This window comes from Cimex lectularius, unplaced genomic scaffold (assembly GCF_000648675.2).
Source record: "Cimex lectularius strain Harlan isolate CLEC.00 unplaced genomic scaffold, Clec_2.1 scaffold27, whole genome shotgun sequence".
NCBI lineage: Eukaryota > Metazoa > Arthropoda > Insecta > Hemiptera > Cimicidae > Cimex > Cimex lectularius.
The window spans coordinates 687,206-700,989 of record NW_019392670.1 but is presented as its reverse complement, the minus strand read 5'-3'; the positions used below and the strand labels follow the sequence as shown (position 1 = coordinate 700,989).

The 13,784-nt window shown below is 34.2% G+C and overlaps 1 protein-coding gene across 2 annotated transcripts; it reads left to right on the top strand.

Moving 5' to 3' along the window:
• Window positions 1-332: 332 nt before the first annotated feature.
• LOC106667191 (E3 ubiquitin-protein ligase UBR2) lies at window positions 333-9,904 on the top strand. Of its 2 annotated transcripts, none has more exons than XM_014394979.2 (4): window positions 333-838; window positions 924-6,163; window positions 7,231-7,567; window positions 9,720-9,904. In XM_014394979.2, exons 2-3 carry the CDS (start codon window positions 959-961, stop codon window positions 7,531-7,533), a joined length of 5,508 nt encoding a protein of 1,835 aa, XP_014250465.1. In that variant the 5' UTR covers window positions 333-838; window positions 924-958; the 3' UTR covers window positions 7,534-7,567; window positions 9,720-9,904. The 2 variants fall into 2 exon arrangements, with proteins under 2 accessions (XP_014250465.1, XP_014250464.1); XM_014394978.2 differs by lacking the exon at window positions 9,720-9,904 and adding an exon at window positions 8,387-9,693 and having other exon boundaries at window positions 334-838.
• The last annotated feature ends 3,880 nt before the right edge of the window (window positions 9,905-13,784 follow it).

Here is a 13,784-nt window from a genome sequence, read left to right as displayed (position 1 = left end):
TTTTTAATTATTGCTGTAGTGTTTAGATGTCATTGTGAGTACTGATTTACGGGATGAGGCTTTTGATTTTCTCCAAATATATTCCATATATGAATTGTCTACTGAAATTCAATCACATAAAAGAAAATAAGTGGGTGATCTAGATAAAAGTTTTTTTTCTTGTCTTCTTATCTTTTTTTTTCTATAATAATTTTAAGATTGGTTAAATTTGTGTCAACAGTTTTTTAAGAATGTTTTGTTGTCTCTGACCCTAAATATTCTGTGTTGAAACAGAAATTGTCATTGTGTAGTGTCTAATATGTAGCTGGGTTATAAGCAGGGTGACGTCCGTGTCTAGAGCCTCGTCTGAATTTGACAATGTTGAAATATGCCACCCTCGTGAAATAATTTCATTTTTCCGACTTAAATCACATAGAAAATGTTTTTAAAAATGATAATCGGACGAAAAGTGAGTTCTGGTTTGGGCGGTAATATTTTGACGGCTGACAAGTCGGGTTGGCGAGACTGAATTGCAGATTAGTGGTCATTATAAGTTATCCATCAGCTGTATAGTGGGTCCCATATTAGAAAAAAACACTTTTTGTTACATTTCAATTCTATGATTTTTTCCGTTGTTTTTGTTTTTATTGTGAGACACTGAAAGAAAAAGAAAAAAGAATCCCTTTTAATTGTACTGTAAAGTTCGGGTGTCGGGAAGTGGGCCTCGGCCGTTTTTCTCGACTCAATTCCGTCATCAAGGACTCAACAATATTGAGAGGAAACGGTTTCCAGTTTGCGTGAGGATTATTCTTCGTTCTTCGATATCCAATTTCTAGCGATGTGTCCGGAATATTAGCGTGTAAGTAGCGATATTGCGTATTTTCTCGTTATCTCCAAGTCCGTATCAATTTTTAATTGCGCCTTTCTTAATTTATTATTTTTAGATCGGTAGCTGTTAAGGTGGAATTGGAGTGAACCGATGAGTAAGAAGATCAAAGGGGTTTTGGAAGAGATGTCGGACGTCGAGATGGAGTTGGAACAAGTGATCGACTTGACGTCCATGTACACGCATCCTCAGACGCCCATAGTCAAGAAATGGATGAACTCCTTCAACGAAGGTACGTTGACGAGCAGTGATTTTCGCGATTACTGGCGCGTCTGGGTGCCGAAACACGCGATGAACATGCCCATGCATTGGAGTGGTAAAGAAGAAGACCAGCCTCAGGACGACTTGATCTCGACCCTCGAAGAGTTCATATGCAACGGGGACAAAGATGTCATATTCAACATGCTGTCCGAATCTGACAACCCTTCTGCTGTATGCGGGAAGGTGTTCAAAATGGGAGAACCGACATACAACTGTAAGGAATGCGGGATGGATGCGACGTGCGTCCTTTGCGTTGATTGTTTTAAACAATCCATACACAAGACGCACAAGTACAAGATGGGCACATCGGGCGGAGGCGGCTGTTGCGATTGTGGGGATGTCGAAGCTTGGAAAATCGGCCCTTGCTGTGATAAGCACAAAGTTATAAAACCGTTGATACCGTCTGGTAGTGGGAATGTTCGCTACAGATTTCCTAGGGATCTCGTCGAAAGGACTGAATTGCTCTTCAACTGCATTCTGAGTTACGCTTACCAAGTATTGACTTTGGAATGGCTCCCAAACGATTTGCGGATTAAAGGGACAGAACAGGACAATCCGATTGCCATGTTCGAAGCCGATCAGTATTGCACTGTGATGTACAACGACGAGACGCATACTTTCGAACAAGTGATCAACACTTTGGCTCGAGTTATCAAGTGCTCCCAAAGAGATGCAATCGAGTTTGTTACCAACATTGACAGAGAGGGACGTACTGTCGTGAAATCTTCTACGTTTCAACACTGTTCCGAACTAAAAAGCGACATTGAAAAATTCACTTCTAGGCATGGCGGTACCCGACCCCTTAAAGTGCTTGTCGTTCACGCGTTTGTGATCGCTCATCAGAATTTTGCTCTGAGGCTCTTGACATGGCTTCAAAAACTGTGCTCTTACGCTGAAGGTTTCAGGAATGCTTTTACCATCGTCATTTTAAAAGAGAACAATGAGGAACCTGCCATCATAGAAAGAATACTTCAGAGAGACTCTCTTCTTTGGAAATCGGCGAGGCTTCACTGGCATCGACTTTTCATCGCCGGCATGTTCATGGAGTATAGAAACAAAAAATATTTTGCCAAGTTTTTTACAAAGTTCTACGGTAACATTATGAAAGATTTCATCCGTGACGATCACGACCATTCATTTTCAGTTGCTTCTCTCTCTATTCAAATATTCACAGTTCCGACTCTAGCTCACTATCTCATCGCCCGAGAAGATGCCATGCTCATTTTAATGAACACCTTCATATCTGAATGTTACAGGAAATGTAACAAATTAGGAAAACTTGAGTTTGACAGATCGACGCCAAATGGACCGTTTAAAAGGGCGACTTATATCTTATACGATTTGAGATATCTTTTGGGCGTGCCTCCTGAGGTATGGACGGATGATTTAAGACGTGGTTTCTTACAAAGCATTAGTCTAGTTTTGACGCTGTTGACTTATATGCAAGGAATGGATTCTGTAACCAGGCAAGTTGGACAGCACATGGAGTACGAGCCCGAATGGGAATCCGCGTTTAACCTTCATTTGAAACTGGCACCGGTTATTACATTGCTTTTGAAATGGTGTGCCACCGATAGAGTAGTACTTATTAAAGCTTATAGACTAACATTGACGAGATTGTATGAAAACGCTAGCTATGACAAAAGCCAGCAAGGCGAAGTAAGAGAATTGGCCGATCACAGCGCTTCTTGCTTACAGTACGATGTAGCCACTCAACCCGTTTCTATCCATTTGCCTCTCTCTAGGTTTTTGGCCGGTTTACATTTACATTTGGAAAAGTTCAACTTATCTTTCGATTCGCAAGAATTCGTTTCAGTGACAAAACAGACACCTGAACAAATCTTGGAACCCGTGCTCCGTACGCAGGTGATGATAGCTCAAGTACATGCTGGAATGTGGAGGCGTAACGGATATTCACTCGCAAACCAAATCTATTTTTATCATAATGTGAAATGTAGAGGAGAAATGTTAGATAAAGATATTGTTCTCTTACAAATGTGTGCATCTTTGATTGAAAGTAATGAATTTTTAATTCACTTGCTCAATAAATTCGCTCTGATCAATTGGGCTAGTCAGGATTTTGACAAAAATACCGCTAGGAGTTCTGAAGAGGAAGGAATGAAACAAACAATAAATTTGGTCGAAGAATTTTTATCTCTCCTCATCGTTATTATCGGTGAGCGATACGTACCAGGAGTAGGTATGGTGACTCAAGATGAGTGTATAAAAAATGAAATCATCCACCAACTTTTTATTAGGCCTTTATCTCATTCTGAAGTCAATAAAGCTCTTCCTGATGATTTGAACCAAGAAACCGGGATGGAAAGAGTAATCAATGAAGTTGCCACTTTTAAAAAGCCGAGTCAAAACTCTGGCAAGGGGGTTTATGAAATCAAACGCGAATATCTTGACAGATACAATGTATTTTTTTACCATTACACCAAAGAAGAATTATCTAGATCCGAAGAAGAACAAAGGAAATTACGCAAGTCCATTACTGGGTTGGAATGCTGCCCTCCGCCAGTTCTTCCCGCTTTGACTGAACCGTTCAGTATGGTTGCGAACCTTCTGCAATGTGATGTAATGTTATATCTGATGAGAACGGTGCTAGAGAGGAGTCTAAATTTACGATCGAGAAGTTTTTCGGAAGCTCAATTACAAAAAATCCTACACCTCATCGGGTATGCGTTACACGAGGAAGAACAAAAATACTACAGCTTCTTTACATTTACCAAACGTGCAAGAAAATGGGACTTGGAAGCTATGCTTGAGGAATTGTGCAATAGTTCCAGAGTTGAAGTATACAAACATTTATTGAAATGGACCGTAAACAAGTTTAAACAGTTGTCATCTCCGAGCATTGTCCAAAACGTCGACCTTATTGAACCATGTAATTCAAAATTATCCGAAGTGCAAGAGAAGCAATATAGAGCTAGATTGGCAGCGGAAAAAAGAGCAGCAATTATGGCACAGATGTTAAAAATGCAACAAAATTTTATGAAAGACAATGCAGACTTGTTTGAAAAAACTGTGGTGTCAACAGCAGAAAAAATGGAACCACAAGAAGTACCTCAAGTTGCAAAATCGTCCAATGATGGAACGCCTATTGCATTGGGGCCAAACCAATCGCCTAAAGTATCAGAAGGTAGAAAATTCACATGCATATTGTGCCAGGAAGATCAGGAAATTTCACGTAATGGACCTGCAATGGTGTTGGCAGCATTCGTTCAAAAATCTACAGTTTTGTGTAGAAACAGAAATGTTTTCGGTGCATCTGATGACAAGAAGCTACCTCTCATTTTGAATTCTAACATGGGACCTGCACCGCATACAGGAACTTGTGGCCATGTAATGCATAGTACATGTTGGAAGAAGTACATCCAGACAATTCATTCCAAAGAAAACAGACGACCTTACAGATTGAGACAACCGACGTCATTTGATATAGAAAAGAATGAATACCTTTGCCCACTTTGTGAATGTCTTAACAACACAGTACTTCCAATAGTTCCGATGCTTAATACTTTACCCAATGGGAAGCCCCTTACACAGGCACATAAACTAACTTTTGCCAATTGGTATGAAGCATCAATTATTGCGATCACACACAAGCAGAAAGCAGATATGTCAATCAAAGGGAATCTATTAGCCAAGTTTGAAGACGGGCTGAAGTCGATGGACACTGAATTCAAGGACAGTAGTACGGTTGCAGTTTCAGGTAGTGGCTCCCAGGACATAGAAACAGTTGTAATACATTCAGATTCAGATGAAACGGACGATGACATGGATGATGATACCTTGGAACCAGCGAATCAATTGATTTCAACATCTCCTAATAGCTATCCAAGTTTAAATGCAATAGTTCCTCTCACAGAAAGTGACGTTTACTTACAGCTGAGGGTATTTTCTAAGTGGTCGGATGGAGTCGACAAAGATATCGGCGATGGGGAAGAGAGTGGTGCTAGTTGTGGCCTTTCTGAAGATTTATTGGAAATGATAAATATTTTCTCTTTGATCGCTTACACCAAAGGACTTGATGTCGATCCACACGAAAATGACACTGCAATACCTATGATGGCGTGGAAAACATGCGCTTACACAATCCATTCGATAGAGTGGCTTCTGCGATATACAGAAAAACCTTTGCTAGGAGATTTTACATGTAGACAACAAGACGGACTAGAAAATTTAATAAGGCTTGCCGGTGTTTTAGGCACAGCTTGGAAAGAAAGACAAGCCATCAATCGTCACGGTGTACAGTTATTAACAATGATAATTGGAACACCGGGCACTTACTCTTGTGATCCGTCTATACTAGATTGGGATTGTTTTGGTGTATTGGTCCCTCTCACATCAACATTTCCTAGTATATTTCATTGCGATCCAGTACCAGTACCTTCAGGCTCACAGTTAGAATTGCATTCATTCTATTTGATGTTTTTAGCTCAGTTTGCACAAATTATTATTTCTCTTGAAATGAACGACGGGGCAGATGAAGAAAAAGAAGTAGACATAGTATCCAAGGAGACGCAATGCCTCGCACAAATAGTAAGGATTTTCAGAGACATACCCAGTGTAAACACAGATGAGGTATGGAAGGTGCTGAAAAGCTCGTCTCTCTCGTATTTACGATGCTGTGCGATATATTATCACTTTCTAACCGGAGTACCGGCTCCGCCGGCATTAAAGAAAGTCGGCGGTGACACTTTTGAAAATCTGTGCGCCTATTTAGGAATACCTTCAACGTGTAATGAACTCATGAATCACAGTTATGTATTAAAATTATACAATAATTGGGCTAGCCATCGCAAAATAGTAAGCTTAAGATCTCACAACGATGCAATTCTAAATATGGTGCCTCTGAATGAACTTGTCCGACTACCTGATGATTACAGTGAACTCATCAACACCGTTTCACTTTTTACTTGCCCAAACAGTGACAGAGAAGACTCGAGGAATCCTACCATGTGTCTGGTTTGTGGCGAGGTGCTCTGTTCTCAAACTTACTGCTGTCAAACTGAGCTTGACAAAGTATTGGTGAGTGCATTGCATGCAATGGATTGCTTTTTAATAAATCGGTGTTGGACATTTTATTTTTATTTTTAGTAATATAGCCATTTTCTAATATTCAAATAAGAGACTGCTTGGTATGCTTAAAACAACTTATGATTCAAATGTTTGCTTTTATTGCTCTTCACGTTACCAACTGTGGGAATTGAAGCCATTTTCTTTTTATTATAATATTATTATTACGCTTTTGTGTGTGTTTTTTAATAGCATGTTGTAATATATTATCTAAGCCTTTATTAAAATGCTGTCAAACTAGTAAAGTGTCAATAAAATTAGTAATACCAGATACTGTCGTTTTTAATAACAACAAAACTCAAGAAAGAAAATTGAAGAGATTAGATTCTGCAGATTAATGGGAACTAATCAACTAAAAAGTGCTGACTCAACTGAAAAAAACAGGACTGCAACTTTTCTACAACTGAACATAAATAATTATTTTTTGTTGAGTGATGAATAAATTGACTCAGTTATGGATCGAGCCACATTGTCATTCATTTTCAGTTTAAACAAAATGGATTTTGTCAATTTTTTCAGCCAAACGAGTCTTGACGACATGAATTCAGATAGAAATCTAATCGAATGAAGAATTTGTAAAATTACAATACTTCTACTATCATATTAGCAATCTTAGTCATCAAACCTAAATTACGTTGATTGAATTCCACAAGGATTAGTAAAACATTGATCATGGACATTTTCAAGGCCATTTGTATGGTGAAGAAATATAATTTATGCGGATTATTTCCTTAGAAGCTTAAGCGGATCAAAGAAGATTTAGACAAAAAGACAGGAAAATATTTTATTGATGACTGCTTGTTTAAGGAGCGCATGTAGTATGCCAATTTAACTGCCAAAACTAAACAAAATTGCTGCAAGAAGAATGCTTATAAAAAATGTGTTTGCCAGAAAAAATAATTTTTGACTTGGTTAATTTTGTTCGCACATTTTGACAAGCTTGTACTACTCTAATTTTTGCTTATTTAAGGTTATATTGAAAACAAAAATCAAATTATTATTATTTTTTGTCTTTTAAGGTTGGAGCCTGCACATACCATGCCCATGCATGTGGTGCTGGGGCTGGAATATTTTTGCGAATAAGAGAATGTGAAATTCTTTTCCTTGCGACGCCGAATCGAGGGTGCTTTAGAGCTCCGCCTTATGTCGATGATTATGGCGAGGTGGATCAAGGACTGCGCCGAGGCAACCCGTTACACCTTTGCAAGGAGAGCTATCACAAATTGCAACTCATGTGGCTCTCGCATAGCATCCATGAAGAGATCGCAAGAGCGATCGAGCTATCGCATACTCTCATGCCTACGCAATGGCAGCATTTGTAATTGGAACCGCTGAATCGTGCGACGGGAGGATACGGTATGTAACCTAATTTCAGGCTGAATTCAAAATGAAATTAAAAGTCATTGATTGAATACTGTACATTTTGTATTATTTCATTTCCAATGATAATTAAAAGTAATGTTAATAATATTGTAAATATTATTATGTGTGAATACAAAATTAAATAAGGCTCACTTTAATTGATATGTGACCTATTTCACACATTTTGTTATTTATATAATATAAATATATATTTTCTTTCAATTGAAATCAGTTCACATATATATATTAGTCATTTCACTTAAACTATATTCGGATTTTTTATTTTATTATTTTTTTCCCGAGGGACTTTGTGATGTTACCAAATAACATTTTAATGTTAAGTTCAGCTGAAAATTTAGTTTGTCCCTTTTATTTGTTTATTTTATTATTCGCACATTTATTTATATTGAAAATGCTTGGTTGTTTATTTTAAAAAGTGCCAGTTTTGATATCAAATTTGTATAGGTATTTAAACGGAACTTTTTTAATAAACAATTGCTAATTATCATGGGTTAGATACTAGTATTTACATTTATGTTCACCTCGTAAGTAAACTTTTCTATTTTTGTTACAGAAAATTATTTTTATATCTATTGCACATTTATTAAATAAAATATAAAAATTTCAAAAAAAATTTGCAAAATGTAGTTATGATAAAACCCTAATTGCAAATCAAGGGTCAAATTTTAGATATAAATACATTAACGCTTGTACATACAGATTCATTTTGTTTAAAAAAATATATATATATAATTAATATACTATGTCTCATAGTATTAGGTCTGAACAACTTTTTTCTTTTTTTTTTTAAAGGGAGGGAAGAGGAGAGAATGAAGCACTAACACTGACCCGGTTAAATAATTAGATTCGATTATAATATTCATGTACCAAAGGAGAGAATCTTCTCTTTCTATTAATATTAAGTATTTTGAAACAATATATTTCTTTGCAACAATATGTTTTTTGTAACGTAAATTTTTTTCCTCTGCACATAAAAAAAAAATCCCCCGTTTTAAAATAATGCGCATGTGTGAACATATATGTGTATATGTAAAATATGTAAATGTCAGTGTGTTAAGCGGGGAAAGAAATCTCTTTATTTATGAAATAAATTGTAAAAATTAATTAAATTTTCATTGTTATTTAATTGATAAATATCAACAAACAATACAAATGAAAGCTCTAATCTCAAATGATTCTTTAAAAAAAAAAATTCTGTAAATATTTCAAATGAATTGATATACTGATATGAAATCAAAATTGTTAATTTACTTTCTTAAAAATTAAGGAAATATATTTTGTAAAATAATAATCAAGAGGTTTAGGGTTGTTTTTTCCATCATATATTAATTTTTTTTTTGTTTTATTACATCAATTGGTTTATGTTCACTGAACCCATTTCATATTTGAAAAGGTTTATTGGACCCCAAAAAAATGTATATAATCTTAAATACTACAGTTAAGAACTGTTTATTCCATATGTAAACTTATAAAGTTAAGTTTCAAAGAGTGTATTTAGGTTTTTAACTAGTATTATTATTACTAGTTATAAATATTAACAAGGTTTTTTTTAACTAGTAAGTTCTGTTACTAGTTTGAATATTAACAATCTTGCTTAATTAGTGCTTATTAAATGGGTAGATATCACAAAATCAGTGTGTACTTTAAATTAAATAATGAGAACCGACTGTCTTATACTTTTGAATTCTAGTACATGACTAATTTTTATTTTGAGAAAGGAAAGAAGGGCTTGTAGTCAAAACCAATGACAGGTCAAATATTATTATTAATATGAACAATGGGGCTTTCATTTTTGCCAATTTGGAAAGGTTAAAAAAAGATTAAAACTCCTTTACTTCAATGTAAATGTATGTATGAATCACAATAAATGTAAACAATCTTATTTTTTTTATTACTATCATCATATAGAATAGTGTGCGTGCTGTGATTAATAAAATATTCTTAGTTACAAAATTGTATATAATTTAATATAACGTCTTGTTGGTTTGTGGTATATCTGAATGTAAGTCTACCTATGAGGTTTTACTGAAAATTATATAAGTATTGCTTTATTAACAATTATGTAAACTGTTAATTAATAAAAATATTGTCCAAATGAAGTTTATTTTTAACATTTTCATTGTAGGGTGATCTGAGTGGAAATTAAAGAGGGGAATCTGTTAACATAAGACTTCGGAAATCTTCATATCGACGACTGGCTACAATAAAAAGGATTTGTCAGTGGTACGTATTTCCAATCAAAATTTTCAGAAAGACACAAAAAATTATTATCCATGCAAAACATTGTTGTTAAAAGTTAAATTAAAGAGTAAAAAAATTACTTTAGAGTATTTTATTTATGAATGTTATATGTATAAAGTTTATTGTATGCTGTTTAAATTAATAATAGAATTTATAATTTTTGTTTCTTATTCAATCATTATTTTTCTAAAAGAAGATAATTTATATCTGTACATAGTTTCAAGATAATTGACACTCACACCGCCGTCAGTAAAAGAATAACATGGACAGCCGAAGAATAAATGGCGGGTCATTTAAGACCAAAATATTTTTTTAAACTGAAAAACTACAATAAGGTTTTTTCGTTTTATAATGTTTATTTATTTAGTGTACACACAGGCGACTTATAAATAAAAAATTTAATAAGCTAAAAATTTTTTACATCATATAATTATAAATTTTATAAAAAATTTTATATGTAGGTGTGATGACATTTATCTAATTTCAACATTGTGAATCTCCTGGTAAGAGGAAAAATTGTACTGGAAAAAAAATGACATGGACTGTGAATGGCAAGCATCTTTTTATCTATAAAATAAGCAATAACAATTGTTCAAAATTTAATTTATGTTCAGGGAAAACATAATAGAGGAATACATTAGAGAGTAGATTTAAATGGGGGGGGGGGTTTAAATGGGTGTTGAAACATTCAAGGCGGTGTGAGTGTTAATAAAAGAAAGATAAAATTTTGCCAAATTTTCCTGATGATGTAAAGCTGTACAAATTTCTCTGCACATATCCCAGGAATGTGCTATTTTGTGTACTTCACTGTTATTTTTAATACAGAAAAGATTCTATCTAATGCTGTACCCTTAAAAAAGGTAAGTATAGTATTTTTAATTGGCTAACTGCAGAGCCTCTTGTCAAAATCAGTCCCAGTTGTGCATTAGGTTTTTTTTTTTTAATTTTGATAGATTGAAATCTGCTGATTTATCAGTTAGAAATTATATTGACCTCAGAATTTGGGCATTAGGGTAACAAACTTTCTCATTTCACTGCTTTTTTCTAATGACATGGCTTTTGCATTTTTTTGATTGAGAAAATTTGGCCCTTTAGGAGAGCCTGGCGAAAAGGCTCTACAACTACTCTGCATAACCTAAGTTTGGCGCGTCTCAGAGAACTGAATCAACCAATCATTCACACTAACAAATAAATTCACACTAACTACAAACTCATACTATACGTACAATTAAAAATTTGGAAGGCACTGGGGCTTTATGTCAGTATCTCGCCCACATTCACTAAAAAATATAAAAACTATGGGGCACTTTATATCCTGCCATAAACATATGCACAGATAAAATTTGGGGAGTCATTGGGGTATTTGATATGCCAGTGCCGACCTTCTTTCACTATAAACAAAATTAGGCTAAACATGTTAGCCTAATGTGGTGGGTCTGTGTGGTACTGTATATTTACTACGGCTAGTAGAACTTTACGTAAATAAATCGCCAAGAACTTTAGGGAAAATATATAGAGGCCAATCACATTTGAGTGGCTTATTTTCAGGTATTATCTGAAAGTATGACACCTACATTGCACAACAACTGCACAGTTAATGTGTTGAGTAAATAATATTGCAATTACAGATTCAACACTGTGCAGACCATGCAGAGACATCAAACAATAATTACAATTTACATTATCAACAATTATTGTCTTATCCATTTTTGATATCTGCACATGTTTGATACAGATAAAATAGACCATAAAAAAGGCGATAAATCATACAAATATTTATATTGAGATAATAATATTGAGTTTTTCCAACCCTGATTCCACAGTTCAGAACATACTGGATGATGTAACTGTATCCTGCTTCCCGTATTAACCGTTTTGACAGGAAAACAGTCAAAAAGTTCATTTTTAAATGGCCTTGTCTTTCCACTTTTGGCAGAACAAATTTGTGAATTAGTAAAAGTTCTGAGTGATTGAAAAATTCCAAGAGTAAAACTGCAATTTGCACACAACTGCTGCGATGATGAGGAGATGGATACTAGGAAGTGGGGGGTATTCTCCAAACACTGCAGCTTGTACTTTTCCTAGTTTCTTAGGAACTAGGAATTGTTCAACTCTATTCTTCTTTTAAGAAGTAAGTCATTGCTGCTATTTTTCCAGTTTTTTTGGTTCACTAGTTTATGTCTCCATTGAGTAATTTGCATTACAAGATAATATGGGTGGAGTTTCTTCCTTCCCGAAGGTTAATAAGGTCATCATTGTGTACACAGTTCTGTAGGTGTTTTCTCAGATCCCTACCACTCCAATGGCCTTTACTCTGTTTAACTCTAGCAATGCAGTTTACCATGTCTGTCACCTCTGGAGCTCATTCACATCTCCTTTCTTTTATTTTGTGGACCTATTCTGAGATGGAAGAGCCCATGTTAGATCTTGTCAAGCCAATTGTAAGCAATGGGGTAGTCTTGCAGATCCTCTGTCCGGGTTGTCTGATGCTACCAAGAATTTCTTTGTGCCCTGGCACCCAATACATTGTTACGTTATGTTTTCCCAGGTTTTGGGTGTATTCACCGACCATTTGGGATGTTACCTTTTTATCTTAATTCTCTTAGGGCTGGCTGATTTTTTTTTTCTGTGTAACCTCTTTTATAATTTAATAAGCATTAATAGGATGTGTTTCAGCTTGAAAGACCAATATGTTCTGCTCTTGAGTAATTATGTGTGCTTTGATCTTAGTCAGTTCCAATTTCCAAGAATCTGCATGGGCTTTCCTAGCTTCATCTTGTATACATGTTTCTTTTTTCGGTTTTAAATAGTATTTCCGACACTGCCTAATTTTCGGGTAGTTTCTTGTTTTGTTGAGCTTTATTCTACCAGATTAATGAACCATAGGTCTTATAACTACCACCTACATCCAATGTGCTATTTTTGGTTTTAGTCCCCAATTATTTAATTAGGGTTTTTCTGGTGAGCCTTTTTTGGGATATTTTACTTTCGGTTGTGTAGCTGGTGAAGGTTCTAGGGTAATTTCTTGCTAAGGATAATACCTAGGTATTTTAACACTTTCTGCTTTTTAGTTTTTTTCAATTAAGACTTCATTATTACAGATTTTGTGACATCTTCTATGCAATCAGGTTAAAATTAATAACACAAAAATGTAACCAGTATTTATTTTCTTTCAGTGTGGTAAAAAACAGTTTTTAAACGAATACTTGAAGAATTGACATAGTTAATACTATCTGAGAAATGGTGTTTAAATATTATAACAATACATAATGAAAATTTGCAATTTTGAGTAAAATTGTACACCAAAATTATATACCTGTTAACACTACCTTCAAAAATTGTGATTTGTTAATTAAAAATATTGACTAGATTTAATAAAAAAAAGAACTAAAAGACAGAAATAATTATGAGTGGGTCAAAAGATATAAAATAGAGAAGGAAATGATCATTATTTATTTTATAATCAATGTTGGTCAAAATGATTATATTGTGCGAGTTCAGCGTTAAACTTGGAGTTTGATTTATTTTTTTGCAATATACAAAAATAAAACCGCTTGATAAATTGTAAAGAAAAAAATTTTAAAAATACAATTTTTTAAAATATTTAAATACTTCACGATACACATATTTATCAAGTACATTAAAAAAGACTTGAATTTCATATCTAGTTATGATTTACATGAGCATCAAATCATAAATGTATTAAATCGTTTGTGGCTAGGGCTATAAAGCTTGACTTTAAATTACAAATGTGATTGATGCAGATGTACATAAATTATTTAAAAATATTTTCCCTTTTAATAATAATAATTATTGGACAAATATATGATTTAAATGGATTCACTCTTGTAATAAATGCACATAAAATATAAAACAGTAGTATATAAACATATATTTATTTAAAGAATTCATATATACATAATAAATGTTATATAATGCACGGGATTAT